The sequence below is a fragment of the Rattus norvegicus genome, chromosome 14 (assembly GCF_036323735.1).
Source record: "Rattus norvegicus strain BN/NHsdMcwi chromosome 14, GRCr8, whole genome shotgun sequence".
In the NCBI taxonomy this organism is placed as follows: Eukaryota; Metazoa; Chordata; class Mammalia; order Rodentia; family Muridae; genus Rattus; species Rattus norvegicus.
Window position 1 is genome coordinate 24296812 of NC_086032.1, and position 23291 is coordinate 24320102.

Genomic DNA, 23291 nt, shown 5'->3' on the forward strand with positions numbered 1-23291 from the left:
TGTAACAAATCAAAAGTAATTGATAACCTCGTATACCTGCGTAAGGTCGTCATTATTTCCTTCTCGCTCTGAACTCGCTTTTTCGTTGTTTAACTGCTCAAATAAGACACTTTAACGAGAGGTCTCAGGTATATATATTTGCCAATATTTCTGCTCACGAAAATAACTTGTTTTCTCAATGGCACAAAAGAGATCAATCCATTTTATTTTAATATATCACAAAATATCTATACTATTTATATGCAAAATGTGATGATATTGAACTTCGCAAAAAATTGCATTTGTAGGAATGACTTTTTTTAATTGTTTGCAACGGATGGAAAAATTATATTTGGAGTGTGTCACATTGAATATTTTAAGATTAAACCGTTGCAAGAAAATGTCACCTTTTTTTTTCATTCCTTTCAAGATAAAAGGAAGTCAAACATAGGCATTCATAACCCTTCTAAGGGTTCTGTTGGCTAGGTGTCCACAAATCTCTTAGATTCTTTCTAATTATATGTGGTTTTAGAAAACCTACAATTGTATTAAACTTGAAATAAGTATTTTTTTTAATGAAGTTGAAAACAATGTCCTCTTTACAGGTGTCTATTTTTTAAAAGTCCATTGGGCTTTTACTTCAAGGCACAAACCTTTATTTTTACGATATTCCTTCTCAGTGCTATTTACATTTCCCCATAACATTACAAAAGAACTGGTACACTCCCAGAAAACTGACTAATTATCCTAGGACTATTACAATGTTAGCCCTCTGGAATGTAAGCAAACTGTAACTGTTCCTTTAATCTCTTTCTTTCCTCTCTAACAGTACTGAATGCTGATATGATTTTTATATCATGATTTGTTTTTTCTCTTATATTTACGGTTTCTTAAATACAGTTGTTTACATTTGTGGCTTTTTGAAAAAATTTCACAAGTCTCTACTTAAATGAGAGACAGAGCTCCACACTGCTGTTTTGGTTTTAGGTTTTTGTTTCCTTTTCTATCTTTAAGCTAGCTTTTTGAATTTTTTTTGCTTTAGAACATAAGAGCCCAAATTCTGAAAATTGATTCTGACCCATTTTTAGTCTAATATAAAACTCAAATAAGAATTTAAAGGTAGATTAAAACCGAAGTAAAACTGACTATACAGAAGCGATTATTTTACTTGACTCCTTCTTAATTCAGATTTTATAATATAATTTGCAGTTGCACATAAAGACCAAAGCTTAAAGCACTTATGCCAATTTTGAAATTGGAAAATAAAAAGCAAGAAAAATATCCTGAAGAAAGGATTTGTTTTTGCCACTAAGTCTTTGATGAGATTTTTTTTTTAAGACTATTCATTTGTGACTTTCATGTTAAGATGTTTCTAGGATGATAAATTTAGTATGAAAAGTGGCTTACTGCCTGGAAAATGTTATATATTTTTTTGGACCAAAGTTCTTCTTTTCTTTGTTCTGAGTATGTGAAGAATCTAGAACTAGACTTCGCTGCTCTATGCTGTTGCCTATGGGTCTCATTAGGAAATTGACACTCAATTCTGTTCAAATGTCTCATTGATCTTTCAGGTAAGTTTGTTTCTTTAGGGATGAATGCACACTGTGTATGTATAATAACCAGTAAGAATTAAGGCATGGGTGACAGCAGAAACACAGAAAAGTAGTTTTCAGTAAGACATCATTTTAAGTTTTCCTTATTTTAGTTGAAAAGATAACAGTGAAACTTCGTTTTTGCAATTTTTTTTTTTTTTGGTTCTTTAGTTCTATCATACTGTAAAGCACCCAGTCTTCACAGATATCATGAGGAAGGGTTATTGAGATTCCATTACACATCCCTGTCAAGGTTCCTCCTGTGCATTTGAGATTATAAGAACAATCACTTTGGCTCAAATATTTATATTTTATTTTAGTAGACTTAATTTCCCAGAGATGCATTACAAGGCCTTTAACGGGAACAGACTTTCATTATAATGGGAATCTGTATTTTTCTCTTTGTATAAAAAAGATAGTCTGATTACTACCCTCACTGATACTGAGCACTATATGAATTCTTATAAATAATAAATAGTTCTCTACAGAAGAACACCACAATTGTTTCAGAGTAAAATTTCTCAGTGTTCATTTGGAACCACTAATTGTGCAAGAGTTTTTAATACACACACACACACACACACACACACACACACACACATATATATATACATATATACATATATACATATATACATATATATATATATATCAGAATTCACATGTTAGATAAAAACTATCTGTAACACCAGTCCCAGGAGATCCAGTGCCTACTTCTGACCTGTGCATGCACCAGACACATATGCACAATGCACAACATATGTGCAGGCAGAACTCTCATACAAATGAAATCAAAATAAATAAATATTGTTAAAAGAATAGAGTTGGGATTCCTTATGTGAGTGTTTTGTAAGGCTATAAATTACTTTTAAAACCTTCTTTTCAGAAATCATTGCCCAATGTTAATATGAAGGTAATAATATTGTCAAGAATAATTATAATATTGACTTGAAACTATTATGCCTAACCCATCAGTGGGTACCATTCTCAAGACTCACGTATACTATTTCATCACGCCGTGTCTCAATACTGAATCTGTTTAATTTATGGATTACAAAATTGTATCCCTGCTGTTTCTTGAACATTGTTACAAATGGTCCTTCTTGAATACTTTTTTTCTTTGGCCTTTCCTACTCCTTCATTCTCCATTGCCTAGAGACCCACATGCTTTATTTCTTATTCGAGTCTATACTGTATATTATGCTTTCACAGGCACTTGCTAAAACGATGATCCATGCTTCTTTCTTCTGCCTGCTCCAGGTGGTTTCTCAGACGTGTGTGTTCAATTGTTTGTTTTACTCCCTCTTTCTCCTTCTGAAAAATGTAAGAGACAAGACGGTAGGGAAAATAGTTAGTGAGGGCATGTTGTTTGCATCCAACACTACTCTTTTTTGTTTGTTTGTTTGTTTGTTTGTTTTGTTTGTTTTTGTTTTTCCTGGTGTGTGCCTGCCTGCGTGCCTGCCTGCCTGCGTGCCTGCGTGCCTGCGTGCCTGCGTGCCTGCGTGCCTGCGTGCCTGCGTGCCTGCGTGCCTGCGTGCCTGCGTGCCTGCGTGCCTGCGTGCCTGCGTGCCTGCGTGCCTGCGTGCCTGCGTGCCTGCGTGCCTGCGTGCCTGCGTGCCTGCGTGCCTGCGTGCCTGCGTGCAGGCATGAGAGACTGTAGGTGCCCAGGTGCCATATGCACATGTGGAAATCAGAGGACAAGTTTTCAGCAGCTGGCTGGATCTCTCCAATTAGTTTTGAGTCAGAGTCTCTCCATTGGTTTCTGTTGCTACACTGTGCATTCCAGGCTACTATCTGTCCTGCAAGATTCTAGGAGATTGTGTCAGTCAGACCCATGTTGCAGTAGCTGTGTGTCAGTCACATCTGAGTGTTCCTTCATTCAGCTTTCGGTTCAGAGGATTAACTTCTAGTCATCTGGCTTTTAGAGCAAGCACTTTTCCCTGCAGTGCCATTCATCTCTGTAAGCCATTTCTCTTTCCTTGACTACAGGAATTTCTCATAATTTGTAACCATGTCATGTGCCAAGTATTAAGAAAATTTTTGATTTGTACTATTGGAGTAGGCAACTTACACGTAAAAACCTCTCCGAACAATCAGTAGAATTAGTAAAATTCATCTTAGAACGTAATGTCCAATTGAGTCTTAGTACTAAAGTGGATTATTTCTGTCTTTCTCTGATTTTACCTGGCAAATTATCCTTTATCTCCGAACATTTCTAATGTCACCAATGCCATCGTCATTCTACCTTTAGGTAAAACTTCTTAGTTTCACTTCTGTATATATTTAAAAAACTTTGTATATTGAATTACTTTCAGCTATCGGTTACAGCTATCTGTTACAGTTTTTTTTTCTTATTTTGTTTGTTTGGTTTTTAAGATAGAGCTTCTCTGTGTAGACTTGGCTATTTTAGGACTAGCTCTGTAGACCAGGAAAGTCAAGACCTCAGAGATCTGACTGCCTCTGTTTCCTGACTGCTGGGAAATATCAGATATGCATACATACATACATACATACATACATACATACATACATACATGCATACATTCTGTGCCCAATATTTCTATCTGAATGATACATATATCAGAGAAGGAATATCCTGGCAAGGAGTTTTATAAGAGTTTGCATAGTTGTAGGACACCAATTTGTCTTTGGATTAATGGTAATTTTATCAAGATAATGTTTGATTTCAGTCCTCTTATGCTTCATTTCCAAAGCCAAGGATAACAGGTTTAACAAAAGTTTTGTATCAAGTTCCAAAGAATAAGTTAATCAGCATACCACTGACAATTAACTAAGAGGAAAATGAAGAAATCCTTCTCTTAATGCATGGTCCCGCACAGCAGACACCCATGCTGGGACTCACTGTGAGGCTTATTGGCTGCAAATGAGAGGAGTGGATCTTACTGTGCACTGACTCTGACACCCCCTTTTCTTGGCACAAGTTTGCACACACTCAATGTTTAATTTTGGCAAGTATCAAGACCTGCATCAATCCATTCTTTCCGTTTTAAATCTTCCCCATTCTTTACCTAAAGCCTTCTCTCCTTCCACTGATATGATATAACAAGGTATCAGTCATGTCTCATATAAATTATAAACTTTACACCATAACTTTAGTTCTTTGTGTGTTTCTTTTCTTTCAATAATGTAGTCTCTCCCTACTGTGACTCACATTTGATCTAACTGAATGAATTACTCAAAAACTATGGAATTAAAAATGACTGCACCAATCACCATTTGATATGATTTGCACATTAATAAGGATGGTAATTGGGAAAACAGAGTCATGTAGTAACTCCAACATGTGATTTACGACATATCTGCCCACAAATGTGTTTTCTTTGTAGACAGTAAAGTTTTAATACATCACAAAATATAATGATTTGAAAATTATGACAAAGAGTTAAAACAATTCCAAACTCCTTCTTATTCAGGAGCAGTTGCTTTTATAAATAATAATATCAATACAACCATTTGTATTTCTCTCTCTATTCTCTTTAGAGCATGATAGACATTTTGATGTCTTTGGCCTATCTAAAGTAACTGGGTTAGTTTCATACTTGTAAGATTACAGGAAGAAAATTATATTAAAATGTTTTAATATATCACTATTCAATTTGGAATTGTGGTAAATAAATATTCATAATCTCAAAGACTGCCAACGATTTTATAAAAGAAAGCTCCTCAACTGCTCTGAATCAGCAATGGGTGTGACTTCATCAAGCTATAAGAAATCCAGGCTGACATATTGAGTTGATTTCTGAGAGCTGTGATCCCATCTATCTTCCCATAATTACATGTGGTTGGTTTTTTTGTTCAGAAACTCTGAATTAAAAAATTAGTGAGCAAAGCATAATTTATTAATGACTAAAATAGGGATGAGGACAGAATGGTGTTAGGAATACTGGGAGCAAAGCGAAACTAATGGCCACTGTGGGGAGTTAGTCTTTCTGGGTAACTGTCCAAAGCAGGGCTATTGGCTCAATGGCTCGGCAGCCTTGGATACGCCACCTGAAATTCCTCACAGGTCAAACATGGAAACGTTACTGTATATCGCAGCATATTGTATTGAATACAATATTTCAAAGAACAATTCGTGGCACGGAGGCAAGTAATCCATGGCAGTGATTTGCAATGGTGCACACTGTCTTCAGAGAGAACCTAGAGATGTTTGTATGTCACCCATTATGCAACAAACCAAAGCGAGGCCTAAGCCACAGGCAGACAGCCCTACTTTTCCTTGCATGTGCATTGCTTAAGCTCCATTTCTGTATGAGAGTGAGTGACTCCTTCCTATTTGGAATAGTGATCCGTAGAAGCCAGGAGAAGGTAGGCTGTACTAGATCCTGCCTGTTCTCGGAATTTCACTAAACCTTTTGAAGGGAACGATGCCATGAGCTTCACGCAATCTGAAAAGCAGTTCCATGGTGAAAATCAATAGCCCTTCCTCGGGCCAGAGGACATCAACATCAGCAACAGCCACAAAACCAAATTCCCTAAGAAATTGCCAGGAAACAGTAAAATGTTCCAAGTGATTTCGAACATTGGCTAATATTGATTGAGAGCTGAATGATAATGATTCAAAAATCATTGTTTAGATTAGCAACTCAGTTTCAAACAACTGAATTCTTTATTGAGTCAATGCACTGACTTCCGATAGAGTTGATGGTGTGATAGATGTCATTATACAAATCACTGTATATTAGTCCAAGATTCTTATTGCAAAAATTTCTTTACTCCTAGTCTTGTTTTTTCTTCTCACAGACATTGATTTCTTTGCATTAGATGTTTGGCAGGAGTGAACTTTTGTCCATGTACATTTTTCTCTTTCTTGCGGCCATAATCATTAAGGAAACAGTGTGTGTTGCCATTAGCTATTATTCAGGGGCCATTACTATTATTTATTGTTCTTACTTTTGCTAATTACGTGTTATCCTTTCTTACTATTTAAGATTTAGGGCTGGGACTTACCTGTCTTTCACAGACGCTGTTGGTTGAGTTTTCTGTGTCTTGTGTGAGACTAGACAGGGAATTGTTGCATGAGTAAACATAAATCATGCCCCAAAGACAAAATAATTAATATTCACATACCTTAAAAAGACAGGGCTCATCTAGCCCTGTGGGACGACCAAGTATACTGGAATGTGGCCACAAGGAAATTGATTTAAAGTGTGAAAACTTCCCAACCGTAGCCTTTACTGAGGTTTCTTTGAGAAATGTAGAGGTAAGCATATAGTGAAAGGTTAGTTACTTTGGGTCATTCTCCAATTTTTTACTTCTGGGAGCTTCCTTACACTTGATCCTGTGCCTGGAATGATTAAGGTTCCAGAAATACAGAGACTTGTTAGAGGGCATACGACGCTAAATTACTGAGTTTCAACGTGAAGCTCCTTGCTTTCTGTGAAAAAAACGAAAAAAAAAAAAAGGATGAATTCTAAAAGGAACAATCTCTCTTTATCTCAAAAGTTGTTTATATTTGGACTAAAAACTCAGGAATATTTTAATATTTTTTCTTTTTTCTTTTTTCTATGTTTTTTATTTTTTTATTTTTTTTTATTAACTTGAGTATTTCTGATTTACATTTCGATTGTTATTCCCTTTCCCGGTTTCCGGGCAAACATCCCCCTAACCCCTCCCACTGCCCTTCTATATGTGTGTTCCCCTCCCCATCCTCCCCCATTACTGCCCTCCCTCCAACAATCACGGTCACTCGGGATTCAGTCTTAGCAGGACCCAGGGCTTCCCCTTCCACTGGTGCTCTTACTAGGCTATTCATTGCTACCTATGAGGTCAGAGTCCAGGGTCAGTCCATGTATAGTCTTTAGGTAGTGGCTTAGTCCCTGGAAGCTCTGGTTAGTTGGCATTGTTGTTCATATGGGGTCTTATTTTAATATTTTGGTAAAATATCAAATTCTTCATATCACATTCATTTCCAAAATTCTATACATTTTCTAGAAGCTTTGACACAAGGGAACAGTGTATGTCCAAATTTTAATACTTGGGAGATTGAAAATGCTTTTAAAAACAGAATATAATACTCATGGTGCCTGAGTATCATAATGTCTTCTCTTTCACATTCATTTTTATTTCTTTATTTACATTTTTCTGATTGATATTTTGGAAGGATTGTTTGCCTATTATTATTTATTATTATCACTATTATTATTATTTCTAGCTTTCTTGTTACATATTCCAGTTATTCAAACGAGGGTCATTATATATGAACATCTTTTGGGGGGTGAATGGTAGATACAACATTTGAAGTACATGAGCATTTTTAAGAGCACTAATACATATTGCTGAGTAACCGTTTATATAGCATGGTACTAATTAATATTTATAATAAAGCATGGATTCATCTAGTGGTTTCTACCTTATTAAATCTTTTCTATTTTAATATGATAAAACTGGGTATGCCTTTCTGTTGTTATTTCAGTTTTGAGACTAAGTATGTTCATTTGTATACATGCAAACTGTTGATGTATGTTATTACAGGTATATACTATTTAATAAATAATATTTTATATAATTTATATGTTTATAAATTACAGGTATGTACTATTTTCCCATTCACATTAACAAAATCTTATACCTTTAAATAGGGAAGGTTGAGCATGGAAAGTGTCCATTTTTCTTTGCCATTTTAGCGATCTTTGCCTTAGTATGAGAAAATGTTAATTTTCTTAATTTTCACAGCATTAGGTAAATGTTTATTACTACTGTTAGTGTTCCCTAAAGTTCTTGTCTCTGGTTTCCACGTTTTAGTGCTCCCTAACAATATCAATCGGAGTTTGGTCCGTACTTATTCTCTGGCCAATTCTCCAATTCATAGTAGCACCATATTAGTTTAAATTTTATAAAACCAAATACTTTTAATGTCTGATCAAGGAAATACATTCATTGTAGGGGTTCCAAAATCACAAGTATAAATCAATTATATAATTTAAGTACACTGTACAACAATATGTGTGTGTGCTTGTACAATTACATACATAAAGTAAGTATAAGAAAATTTATGTTATGTAAGTACCTAAAGCAACTTAGATTTTTCAACATCATCATATTTAATATTGATACCCGTGGCTACTACTGTAATAAATGCTATTAAAATCATCTTTTCTAAACAAACAAAATTTGCTATGTGGAATAAAATACTTTGACTTAAAGTTTAACAACCATGGCACTCTCGTGAACTCTTGGGTTCTCACAATATATTCTTAACAAAATGCAAGCTTTCCTTGTGCCTTGATAAGTTCATTAAACATGTATAGTTTCACTCTATAACAGTGCAATTCAGTCGTAACTGAATCCCTAGTCCCTTTAACTTTCCCACCTTTGTAGTCATAATAGGCATTTGTCAAATACAGAAACACACAAGTTGTGAGAGGAAAGAAGTGTTATCAAAACATGCATGAAAATTTCAAAGAACTAATAAAATATTTTACTAGTTTTAAAAGAATCAAACATGTACCTAAGTTATAAATCATAGTATAGGAAACATTTATATACTAGAAACTGGCTTTCATATTTCTTTGACTTCGGTTTTTAAAACTCACTCACATCTTTAACCGCCATCGCCCTTTTTATTAACACCAGAACACTTGGAAAATGTGTTTTAATCAGATATGTTAATAAGTAGCCTGTGATTTTTTAAGCAAGGAAAAGTAGAATCATATTTCTTCATATTTTTCAGTTCTCAGGTGACTTTTTTGTCTACTTTCATTAAAATAGACACATAAAGCTGAACACTTGAAGCTCCTGGTGACAATCTTGTGTTCTTCTATGAGGACTATGAGGTAGACTGGATTCAAAGGAAAATGAGAGACAATGACCAAAGCATACACAGGATCACTGTCTGGACAGGCAAGCAGCTGGAGTTTTCTCAGGATGCATCACCTTCTTACAAAGCAGGTTGACATAAGGAAACATACTGGATCTAGTAGGCTTTAGGTAGTGTGCAGTACTTGTTCACCGAAAAACAAACAAACAAACCCTGAATTATAGAAGGCTACAAATTTGAATGAATGCATTTTAATGGAACAACCAAAGATTCTTAAGTAACAATAAATTGAAAACATTCAGAAAGAAGGGGGAAGCAGCCGATTTTTTAAAAAAGATATTTGATAAAACGTTATTGAACAGCTTTATAAGTGTGTGTGTGTGTGTGTGTGTGTTGGGGGAGACATGTGATCCTAATAGGATTGTTGAAATGGGAGTGTGAATTGGCTTCACAGAAGCAACGATTTCTAGGTAATTTCACTGCTTCTAGTTAGTCCCAAGTCAGAAAGAAGAGAAGGTTAAAATGAAAGAAAGTGGCAGTTACTAATATTAAGTTCTGGCCATTGGGTCTAATTATTAGAAAAGTTACAATTGGCTTCCTGTGGTTTAGCTTCCCTTCAGCTAGCCTTATCTCCCGTCTTTCCAGTTTCATGAATCATGTACAAACACAATTTTAAAGCATAAAGAAGTGAATTGTTATTCACACATGCAAATGTATAATATTACATTTTCCTGCCATAGGATCCTATTCATGTAATATCTTCATTGCCACACTAAATGAGAATATTGCTTCCAATGTGCATATTATCTTTCTGTTTGATTCAGTTCCATAAGGATTGAAAAGTGAGCTACAATACCCGTCCTTTGATATTTGAATAAATGAGTCTAAGTACACAACAAACTAAAGTATAAAATAAATGAAGACATAACAAATGGCCGGCTGGCTGGCTGGCTGGCTGGACAGATGGTTGCATGAACAGACAGATAACAAAACATCATCAAATCAGGTGCTAAAACTTTTAGCAGAAGTTTCCTGTGGAAAGCTCATCAACTGGAGTTCCCAATAGAGAGTCCTAGGCAGAGCAGAGCCTTTCCTCACAGAGGTTTCTAAGTGGCAGACAAATAACAACAGCTAGAGATAAGATAATCAAGCTGAAGTCTCACCACAAGAAGCAGAACCCAATCCAGGGAATTTGAAGAGCTCAGCTGAAATCCTGATCAAGCTTTCGCTCCATGAGTGGTGTTTTCATAATTGAACTTTCAGCTTCTTTTTTCCAATTGTACACATTTTTATTTGTTTATACACGGGATAAACAGTCGGAGTTGATACACCATCTTCCTCAGTGGTCCTCTTCCCTCCCCATCACAGAGCAGGGGGGTGTCACGCAACCCCACACTATGGACGTATTTTGAGACTAATGTAGTCAGATCTGAATGGGAAGCAAGCTGTCGATGCTGCTTCCAGAGCAGGCTTTTAGGTGAACTCAAACAACTCCTGACAGGTTATCAATTGAATCTTTTTTCCGAAGTTTGCTTTAAAATAGAAAGAGGACAAGGAGAAAATAAGAAGAGTATGATTTAAGAATTTTAAAATCATAAAATACATATCAATTATGCAAGTTATAGATTTTATTTTGCAAGATGTGGAAAAGAAAGGAAACATGGAATTCTGGTAGATGGAGGGACATTATAAATGGACATAACTGAGCTTTCTAAAATAAATTACATGTTCTAAAGTGAGCCAGGAACATCCAAAGTTTTAAACTTCAGAAGGAGTTTTACTGTAGTCAAGAGTTTGTGCGTTGTATTTCTTATCTCTACCACTCCTGACCAAGATGAAAGCTAGTAAGATTTTTAATAAATTTCCTCTTGTTGGCTTTGTTGGAGGAGAAACCCTTGGTCCTGCCAAGGCTGGACTCCTAGTGTAGGGCAATGTCAGGGTAGGGAGGTGGAAATGGGGGTGGTTGGAAACGGGGAAGAACCTTATAGAAGGAGGAGAGGGGGTTGGAGAGGGGACTTATGGACAGGAAACCAGGAAAGGGAATATCATTTGTAATGTAAATTAAAAAATCCAATAAAAATTAATTTAAAAAATAAATTTCCCCTAGGATTATGTTACACTACTAATCTTGTCGCTGTTCAAAGGGCTAGAGGTGGTGATGTTCTCTAATTTTTTTTTGAGTAGCTTTCCATCCTATGGTTGAATGACTACTAATATCATGTCTAGGACAACTGTAATTTCAGAAGTTATTTATGCAAAACAGTACATCTAATTTAATTGTCTTACTAGAATTGGTCCTCAATGTGCATGTATGTATGTATATGTATGTATACATGTACATAAATGCATACACATGGGTGTATATGTATGTATACATGTATATATGTATATACATGTATGAATATATATTCATGTATAGTGTATATGTGATTTAAGTGTATACTGTTACATTCTGACTCTGCTGGAAGTTACACAGCAATATCATTCTTGCAAAAATACATTTCTGGTACGCTATGCTGCCTTTTAACGTACACGGAGAGGAAAGTGAAATTTGTTTTCAGGTAGCTTTGCGTTTTTAGTCCAGCAGCTAAGGAAGATGAATAAGGACAATTTTATAGCTTCGTTATTTTATGAGACAAATAGTGAAAATAATCAAGTGACTGGCATTGAAATATAGAAACACACAGGAACATTGATAAGACTAATCTTATAATTAATGGAAAGCTGTACAGATACATATTAGAAAAAGTCTTGTTCTAATTGTTAAGGATACTATAGCATGTATAGTTACCTAGCTGTGTCTAAATAACGTCATTTGTAGACAATGTAAATTAATATTGTAAACAAATTGCAGGAGATTATTTGAAGTACAAACAAGGAAACAAATTGCTCACAAGCACCTCCATGTACTTTAGAAGATTTTATTTTCATGCGGACAATTAATATGCTAACTATAAATCTTTCCCTTTTATTAATTAAGCAAATTCTCTCAAGGCTGTTACAATACAAGCATATTCAATACACAGTATTCATTGAATAAATGTTGTATCAAAACTTCTTAACCTTTGCAACGTGTAGACTCTTAGCTGCTATAGAAATAGTAGAGATTTTTTTTTTGTCTGAAGGTGCTCATTTTGTGGTGGTAAAATAAGAATTTTTTCATTTGCTTTTTGCGTTTAATTTCATTTGTTTTGTTTATTAAATCATTCCTAATGTTTATAATTAATAAATATAATTGGAAATACCATTGTACGTAGGAGAAGAAAATGTGTTTTTCAAAATTTTTTGAATTTCAAACAGGTTCTCAGTGTTTGCTAGTAGTGGTAACAACTGCTCTATCACTATGGAAAGTTCACAACATATTTTATGATATTCACTGCATTTCAAACACATTCATGGATAAGCAAATTATATGCAGGATGTTCAATAAAATGTCTAATTTTAGCACTGGTCTTATGTAAAAGAATCATAATTCTAGCTAGTCTGTATAACAGACACATAGTCAAGATACTTCTCGTTGCAGGCCACGAGCCTAGACTGGGCAGGTTTGGTGCTATTCTAATTTCTTCCCCAAGTGTAAAGCTCCCTGTACTGGCTGTATCTCCTTGTCCTGTGCTCATGGTTTATCTCCTCTCATGGGAGCCACCTCAAACCCCTCCTTCCTCCTTCTTTTTCTATGTGGAACCCCCTCACTCGGTCTTCTCTTTCCTTTTTCCCTCTACTACCCACAGGTCCTAGCCTTTTATTAACCAGTTAAATTAAGGAGCAAAGTTCAAAAAGCATTACTTGGTATACATGAGGATCTGTTCTTCAGGGGTAATCGAACCTTAAGAGCCTGTAATTAATAATAGAATTCAAGCAGCATCAGACCGACTCACTACATTTTTCCTTTCTTTGTCTAAATAAAAAAAGGATCTTTTTATGAGATAAACAACACACATTAGTAACAATTACGAAACAACTTTGAAAACTGTTAGGTAAGAGTTACATCCATAATGTCCAGTCCATTTATTTTAAGCAACTTAAAGTATTCTGCTTTCTGTACAATCTTGGTGAGTTCAGAATTTTGTATTTAAATCATTTTCTATCCTGATATTTGTTCTCATCATAAAACATCTTCTAGACCTAGAACATCTTTAATCCTAAATAATTTAAGCTTATATTAAGACTATAACTATCTAGTCTTCTGTCTCTACCTGAATATATTCTTTAATTGATATTAAAGCTCCTCTTTTAAGGACTGTGTCCATATTCCATACATTTCTAGTGCTTGTATCGCTGTTATCCTAGCACTTGGGTCAGCCTGAGCTATAGTTTTTGTGTCCAGTCCTCTAAGGCTTGTCTATGCATCTCATTTTTCTCTTTCTGTTCTCACTCTATTCTGTAAGTTCGTGGGTCTTCTGTTCTAAGCCTTGCTTCCCTATTTTATTTTAATCATTATATGTTATTCTGATATTTTAGTATCTATTTTATTTTTGATTTATTAATTTTAGTAAGTTCTCCTTTAAGCACTGTCTCCAATTTTTAATTTTTTTCTCTTTGTTCTTCAGTCTGATCTGTAAAATTCTGCATCTTTTATTCTACTGATCTTCTAAGTCCTGTCTAACCTTCATTTATCTCTCTCTCTCTTTCTCTCTCTCTCTCTCTCTCTCTCTCTCTCTCTCTCTCTCTCTTTCTCTTTCCTCTCTCTTACATTTTATGACCTGTAAAATTCTATGCCTTTTGTTCTAATGTAATGGATTCAGGAGGCTGCAGGGGTTTTTGATTCTTTTATTTGTAGGGTGGGTCTGATTATAGATAAACTTACAGCGTCTGCACTCCTGAGCTGATGCTGTCTTCTGTCTGTAATGCTGAGGGCATGGAGTTTGGTTCTGTCTGGCAGCATGTACGGCTATTTCAGTCAACCTGCAGTTTTGGAGTGAGAGCAGAGTCTGGCTGTGCATATCCTGTTAAATGTGGAGAAGCAGGAAACTGAGTGAGAGGAAGTGTGGGAAAGTTAGCATGAACAGCGATGCCCAGAATGGACAGCTGTGCCTGTGATAAATTGTTTGCCTCTTAGGCAGCCACAGTTCTGGAGGCCTCTAGTCTCTCTCCCAGGAACATGGGGAACTGGTACTGAGGTATGTCCTAACTCTGCACTTGCTTGACTGAGTTTGGAGGGAAGGGAGACTCTTAGTTAGCTCTCTTTAACTCAGACTATGACCCCTTAAATCACTCAGCATTCAGAGTAACAGGCAGCATTTGATTTGCACCCTGCTGTAGATTTAGAACACTGTCTAGGCTCTCCTAGCTGTCCATTATCAGAGAATGGTTGATATGGCTCTAAGTCGCATGTTGTGCACCAACTATAAATGAATCTATAATTCTAGCTAGCCTGTATAAAAGATGCACCGTCCAGGTATTTTATTCACAAGCTGTAAGTCTAGATTGGGCAAGTTTGGTGCTATTCTAGCCTTCCCCAGCTATGAAGTCCCTTGTTATCTGCTGTACCCCCTGGCCACATGTTCACGGTCTATCACCTCTTATGGCAACCTCTTCCACTTCTGTCTTCTTTCCTCTTCTCCTACTTTCCTCCCCTTCACTTGATCTTCAAGTCTCCCTCCATCGCCCAATCACAGGCCCTAGCCTTTTACAGACCAGTTAAACTAAAGAGCAAAGTCCGCATGGCATTACTTGGTATAGGTGAGGATCTGCTCCTCAGGAGGGGCTACTGCTTCTGTTGAGCCAGTCAGTATTTAGCATTCGAAAACTCGCAGCTTCAGAACAACCCACTATAGCCTCACTTTGTAGAATCCTTTAGAGATATCATCCTATCTTAATGGTTTCTTGTTCGCTAAAATTATTAAATGAAATAAGTCTAGAGAGCCCTCATTTACATACAACTGGAAGAATAGAAATAAAGGGATTCAAGTGTAGTGAAGTCCTATCTCCTCAAGTACTTCGATTTGTTTGATTTGAGCTTTTGTATAGTTTTGTTCGGTTAGTTTTTGTTTTTTGTTTTTGTTTGTTTTATATTTTGCAATTAGCTTGTTCAAACAATTGTCTTTAATGCAATAAGTTGAGTGTTTTGATTCCCTAAACTAAAATGACTGTTTTGATTTATATTTGCAATGTTTTTCCTTTAAGGTGGATTCACAGCTTCACAATTGTGGAATGTAAATGAAACAGTAGCTTTTGCCTTCGTTTATATGTTTGTATGTTTATATGATCATGTGGCATAATCTCTATTTTACTGCCATCTGAATGATGGTATGGACCGTATACTGCTGCGGATGCAGAAGGAATCTTTCTGTGCTCTTTAGTGTCTGTTATCTTATACAACCAAATGAGAAAGGAAAGTAGATTGAGATATTATGTTTATCAGGTTGTCTTGTGGTCTTTTATTGATTGGTTTTTGATGTGGAAGGACCCAGCCCCTGTAGGTGGTGCCATGCCTAGAGTGTTAATACTGACCTGTACTGGAAAATACACCGAGCGAGCCAAGAGGAACAAGCCAGCAAGGAGTGCTCCATGCACTGTTCCAGTCCCCCCCCCCCATGTCCTTCCTGTCTTGAGTTTCTGTCATGACTTCCCTTAATAATAGATTATAAACTATGGATCGATCTGAAATAAACCTTTTTCTTGTTCTGTTATTCTTTTTTTTCTTTCCCCTGGAGCTGAGGACCAAACCCAAGGCCTTGCACTTGCTAGGCAAGTGCTCTACCACTGAGCTAAATCCCCAACCGCACCCTTATCAATGCTCTATCCCAGAATCAGAAACAAACTAAGTCATATTCCTTTAATGCTTTAAAACAAAATTAAGTTGGTTTTACCCGAGAGGCTATGTTTTGGGTAAATTTTAGTGTTTTGTGTCATTTCCTCTCAAACAGTGCTGAGCAGAAAGAGTGCTCTGTAACAAAGTCTTCATGAAACTTCTTAAAGTTTCAAAGTGAAGGATATTGGAATGTGGGAAACAATGTGGTCCAAAGAATTGAACAACGAGGTTCAAGAAAACTTACACAGGGTACCCTGCTAACAGAGTGACTCATATTAACTCTTTGTATGACTCACTGTAATTTGTTATAAGCCCATCCTTGGACATTTTTATCAACTACATGTTACATATTGCAATAGTGATGCAGATATTCTAAAGGCAGAGGACTGCTCTCATCCTACTTGTAGGATCCATGCTCCAAGGACGACAGACATTACTGGTCACCAGAGTTACCTGGGACAATGGCTTCAGAGTTTATTATCTCAAGCCAATGAACATTAACAGTGTGTGAGAGTAAGCAAAGAGTTGTCTTTCTGAACAATATACTGTTTGCTGCAGCACAGAGGGCTGAACTGCGAATTTATTCTTCGAGGAGTAAATGATCCAGCTGTTTTATTTTTATGGTAAAATGAAAATCCATCCAAACAATTCTTTAGATCACTTGGGTCCTTGGCTGTCTTTCTTATCATTTATCTGAGGCCATCCAATTGTTTTCTTTTATGATCTCTTGCCTGAGGATTTAAGTGTCAGGCATTCACAGCTTCCAGTCTTGTTTTTCTGCTCCAGCATCGTCAAGATCTCTTCCCTTGAGGTATAATCACCTGTTTCCATAAGAGGGAAATTATCTTTTCACACCGGCACAGGTGCACATGTCACACACACACACACACACACACACACACACACACACACACACACAGAGAGAGAGAGAGAGAGAGAGAGAGAGAGAGAGAGAGAGAGAGAGATGCGCATGCTCACATATGGGAAATTCTGTTATCAAAACTTAATCTCAGAAGACAAATAGATGCATCTTATTAAAAATGTTTTTAGGGGCTGGGGATTTAGCTCAGTGGTAGAGCGCTTACCTAGGAAGCGCAAGGCCCTGGGTTCGGTCCCCAGCTCCGAAAAAAAGAACCAAAAAAAATGTTTTTAATTATAAGCCTGAAAGGGCTGAGTGAATTCAGACCTAAGTAATCATCCTCTTCTTGTAGCACTTGGCATTACTTGCCATCTCCAGGTACTAAGAGGTTCTAGGAATGCGTATATACCTGTGCTAAGCCATAGCTCCCAGAGATTTATCACCTGCCTTTTCTAGCACATTTGAAATTTGGTTTCGAAACTACCTTCTGGGTATGAAGGAATTTTCAACCTGTCTCTTCTGAGCTATCCATTGGTTAAGGAAAACATACATTTTAATGTTACCTGCTGGTATGGTGTCCTGTGGCAAATACCTATGCATTTATTTTAAGAGACATGTTTGTGGAGTTGTTTTTGTTACTGTCTGCTTTGCATAGGCATAAAAACAAAATCTCAGATTTTTTTAAATAGCATATGATTACAAGAGGACTTCTATTGCTAACTCTTTCGAATAGGTGGAAATTTAAAAAAAAATACTTTCCCCTAAAAATTAGACCATCTGCATGTAGTTAAATAGTCAATTATGTTATAATGAGGACTGCTCAAGATGACAATATCACATGAATTATGAAAACAATCGATTATTCTTTGATAAGATTATATCTTTTTTATTGATTATGATATTGCTGAAAATGATTAAATATCTTTTGCCCCAAAAGGAGTCTGTGTGGAGTCCGTGTAGAGTCATATTTACGTACCCTGTCACTCAAACAATCCTGTGAGACAGGATACATTTTTATCAGTGTTTCATAGCTATCAACTAACACACCAAAAGGTTAGCTGAGTCACTTATGTACCTAGTCAGCCATCTTGAAACAAGTCTAAGATAGATGGAGTCAGTAATATCTAAAGAAATGATTTTTAAAAAGCTGAATACATGTTTTAGTGCTTTTAATTATTTTATCAAACTTATCAAAAATAAAGCAAAAATGTAACAACAGATAAAGAAAATAGAACATTTCGAGAATACAATTTGTAGAGTTTGTTTTTCTTTAACTATTTAGTGAATTACAAGGGAGAGGTGTGGGGGGGTGGGGAGACAGTCCGTTTTATCCATGCCGCATAACACTCATAGATTTTATAGTTGAGAGTACTGAATAGAGCATTTTTACTATTGTTATAGTCATGACGTTTTTGTTGCTGTTTGAACTCTGATTATTGATAATGTCCAATTAGGCTTGGCTGTCATATCATTTCTAAGCATAATTTTAGTGTCTATAAGCCTTTTCATTGTACAGTGGTCACTTGGACAGCCCTAAGCTGGAGTGGTGCTCATTCATTAACTAGGATAGACTTTTTTTTCTTTTCTTTTTTCAGAGCAGAGGACCGAACCCAGGGCCTTGCACTTGCTAGGCAAGCGCTCTATCACTGAGCTAAATCCTGAAACCTAATTAAGGAAAAAGACATTACCATTTATCCAATAAAACCAACTGGATAGCTTGGCCTCAGTATTTGCTATTTTGGTTTATTTATTGAATTGTATTGCCTATGTACAATGAATATATATGCACATGTCCTATATTAGTAGGAATAAGTAATATGGTGATTATCAGAGTATATTGTTATTCAATATATTTTTATTTGGAAGTAAAAGCAATGAAACCAAGCAATTATCTCCATCTTAAGGAACCAACACTATCAAATAAATAAATAAATAATCAAACAAACAAATAAATTTCAGGCCCAAACAGCTCTTGCTTTCACATTGCAGTACGTAAGTCGTCATCAAACTCTACATTAGCAGTGTCATAAAAGGAGCCACACAGAAGCCAGTGAAATGACTGTTCTCAGTCAAACAGCACAGGACAAAGAGGCTGATAGACTGGTTTGTGCCACAGGTTCTTCTGCCTGTGATTGGAGTGCTAACACAAGGCAGGAACATTCATAAATTTGCATGCATGACATTTTAACCATCGGAATTTCTGTAAAACTCTGTGTCATGCTAGCCAAAAGCAGGAGATAGCAGGTTTCCCGGCATGTTCTGAAGTTTGGTTTTGTCTGGAACAAATATTTACTTTGGTAAACCTAGACTCCCAGGACCTTAGTCATAGAGATGGAATGAAGCTACCTCAGATCACTTCTGAAAATACGAGTACATTAAAATCTGTGTAAAGAGTAAATTACATATTTTCCATATGTATACTACACATATAATTTCTTATATCAAGCACTAACCAAATACTCAGACATTATCAATACTTAGGATTAATGTATCATGATACTTTGAAAGAGAAGAGGAGTGGAAAGAAAAAAATGAGACCTATGGGTCTGTATATTCTTGTGTAAAAAAATCCATTGGTGTTATTTTTAGAGATGCTTATCTGTCCTCATAGACATTTGGAAGTAAATTGGAGGTTGTGTTGATTTTCCTTTTCAAATTTTCATATAAAATGAGATAAAAACGTTTCAAATAAGGTTCTAAATAGGAAGATTTTAATCATAAGCCTGGACCTGCTGGTGTTTGATATCATTACTCAGTCCCATTACAGTTCTCTGGAAATTACTATAAATGCTGTTCAAAAAAATAAGTGGACGTGTGCGCACTGAAGCACTAAATCACTTCTTTGCTGAATTCTGCCATCAGTGTGCATGGTTTCTACCAATAAAATTGCATTTTATTAGATAATTTACTTTGCATTTTCAAGCTTTTTCTATCAGAATTTGGAAAGTTAAAAGTCATGTTGAGTTTTACAACATTTCCCCCCCAAATGTACACATTACATATAAGCTACAATCTGAAATTATACATTTGGCACTGCATTTTAACATCGAAAAAATGGAAATGAAAATCGATAGTTTTTATAAGTTATTTCAGAACCTAGAATAATGGTTTCAATAGACAATTTCACTGGAATGAGTATCAGTGGGTCGAAAGGATAAAACCTTCCTCTCATTCTAAACATGAGGCTACCGGCAAAATCCGTCATTAAATAATTACTTCTGTATTCATAATATAGCTGAGAGAATTCATAAGGAAACAAATACTTATTAATTTTGCACGTTTATTTGCATATTATATTGATCGTATATAATTAATTCAAATATATTGGCTCATTATGCTTCCTTCTGAATAACCATTCTAAGTAAAGTAAAAAAAAAAAAGTAGCTACTTAGAACAGTTCTGTATTTGTCATTCTGAAAGGTTTAAGTTAAATGGCACTTTGAGAAAAATCTGATGCTATACCTGCAGGAATCTATGCCTTTGAATGGTAAAGCAGGCAACTGAGTAAAACCCACAGTGTCTTTATGCTGCACGGAGGGCGTGGGATCGCTTCCTTATCTTGGGCTCTCTTGTTTGCTTTTCAGTTGCTGCGAATGTGGCTGTGGGAGGGCTTCTTCCCTGTGCGCTGTTGCCCATCCAAGCCTAATATGGTTAGTGTTCCCTCCCACTTTACTCCTATGTACATCAGTCCACCGCTATGCACTACGTCCAGATTTCCTTTACTTTCTCTATCTGTGTACACCTTGGCACTCCGTGAACCAAATTCCGTCCCTTTGAGAAGTGTAGGTAGACCTCCTTTCCAAGAGACTTCTAAGTGATTTGACACCGGATTGTCTCAAATAAGGTACTATGAGTACAGCCGAGCTTAGATGCCAAGATCTGGGCTGCTTCTGCCTGACTCTTCAGTGGTTCTGATTTGAAGTAGCGATTCTAAGGAGTCCAGCATCCTGTCATATTTAACATGTCACTGTTTTTGTTGTTCCATTCAATAAAATCCATATCATGCATGGAAGTACAATGCTACTTCTGTCCAGGTAAAATCACCAATTTTGTCTCTGAGAACCATGAGATGTTCATAGTGTCCACAGTCTTCTCTCATCATAATTATCATGGCTGCATGTGACATTGGTGAAGGAACACAACGTGAAAATAAATGGAATTGATTGCATTATTTCAGATATTTGAAGTGATATTCCTATTTTGATGCCACTGAAGTAATTAATAATAATAATAATAATAATAATAATAATAATATGATGTTTAGAATCAACATCCAAGTTATGTAATCTTAATTATTTTCAAATGAAGAAAAATTTAAATAAATAGTTGGCCTATAAATTTAATTGTATAAGCAGATAAAAATTTATTTTTACATTTAAGGGACTGCTAAATCATACTAAGATAGATTGTAAAATAGTATAGACAGTTTTGGAGATTAGATGACTAGAGTCCCAGCCGTTGCATCTGTGTGTTATTTTCATGTGTAGTCAAAATTGTCAAGAAAAAAAAAATACGGCTTTGTGAATGTGTGTGAGGCCTGAAGAGGGCATTGGATCCATTGCTGTTAGCGCTATGGGTGACTTGATAAATTCCAGGAAATGGACTCACTTTGCTTGACAGCAAGTGCATTAGCCACTGAGCCAAGAGAAGTGTTTTAAATTATTAATTTATTATTTGAGACTAACGTTTTTTTATTATTTGAGTGACATTTGTGTGTGGAATGGGGTTCACAGAACTGCGTGTGTCACAGGTGAATGGAATGGAGTCCAGTAATCTGACACAGGAAGGAAAACAAACACAGATGATTGCAGTTCACTGGCCTTTTTCTCAGTTTCTTGAAAGTTGTTCATTTGCAAAAAGGTTTGAAGTTACAACTCCCAGTGTTGAAGGTGTACATTCTTCTTAGCATCACGAGTCAGTGACAAACCACGAACACTTAAATCACACAAATGATGAGTTATAAATAAAATAAACAAACCAGCAAGCAAAAAGACAAGCCAACCATTGAAAGAGACAAAAAAAAAGTTCTTCAAATTGTGTTTTCTTCTTTACACATATTCGGTTACAGGAATTGTCATAAGCAAATAAGCAGAATTTATATTGTTAGAAAACCGAAACGACTGATATCTTTGTTAAATTTCAAGTAAGTTTCATGTATAATTAAACACTTAAGAACCCAAGGTTCTGAAACAAAGTTAACCACAATGAAATACTCAACAAGGAAGGAACAACAAAATGGATGTGGGAGACGGATTAGTGGATAAAACACTTGCTGGTTGGCATGCGGATGAGAGTTCAGACACACTGAGTATGTTAGTGTATCTCGTATGTGTAATCACAAGCTTGGTTGCATATGGAAGATGGACACCGAAGGTTCTGGACCAGGTAGTCTGTTCTTTGGAGCAGCAAACATGGAAAGCTTTCTCAAGCAAGATTGAAGGCGAGGACCTTCATTGACGTTATCACTTTTTGATCTGTATCGTGAGAACATAGCATTCACATACATATATGCAGACATACACACAGACACATACATATAAATATGTTCTTCACAAATATGTGCACTCACAATTATGCATACACCAACATGTATGTACACACACGAACATGCACACACACATGCGCACAACTTGTTTTTCAATTGTTCATTTTTTCTGTTTTGTTGTTGAAAGAGTCATGTTCTTCACAGTGGAAAACCAATGATGAAAACATTTCTTAACTTTTTTCACCAAATAGTGTTCCAAGTAGAAGGGTAACTACTTGATGTTTTTGAGTGTGTGTATGTGTATTGCTGTGGAGGAAAAAAAATTTAGATGAAAATGATGGGCTCAGGTTTGCAATAAATTGTTGATTACTATTAATATTTATGGAAGACCTGAATTTCCTCAAATGTCACCTGAATTTGTGTGTGTGTAGCAATATAAGATTTTTTTGGTTGCCATGTGACTAGTTCTCAGTGAATTTTGTCTTCTTCTCACTTATGAATGTGGAGATTTACAGACACTTTGGGTCCAGCAATCTCATTTTTTTTCCTTTCTGAAAGGTTATTATGAATATTGTCTGGTGATTTTGATCTGAATATGACGTGATTCACTTACCTTTATCCTCATCTTACACATACACCGGTCCTTAGAAAAACATTTAAGTAGATTGGAGGAATACAGTGAGCTTCTTGGAGCAAAACTTTAGGAAACATAGTTGTGGAAATAGGTGTATGAACAATACAGATGCAAATCCTTAGTTCTGAAGTACAGCTATTTGGAATTTTTCAGGAACTTCTAAGCTTTTGATTTTTTCTCTGTCATATATTTTAGCAGGAAAACACAA

The 23291-nt window shown here is 35.9% G+C and overlaps 1 protein-coding gene across 10 annotated transcripts in view; it reads left to right on the forward strand.

The window, feature by feature from the left end:
- Positions 1 to 23291, forward strand: part of Epha5 (EPH receptor A5) — a 367455-nt gene that overhangs the window by 289412 nt on the left and 54752 nt on the right. For 5 of the 10 annotated variants that reach the window (XM_063273652.1, XM_063273655.1, XM_063273657.1 and 2 more), the window contains one exon: positions 20549 to 20614. The exons of the other annotated variants lie outside the window; for them this stretch is intronic. In XM_063273652.1, the coding sequence (XP_063129722.1) occupies positions 20549 to 20614 (66 nt within the window). The remainder of the gene's footprint in view (positions 1 to 20548; positions 20615 to 23291) is intronic. 10 annotated transcript variants of the gene reach the window in all.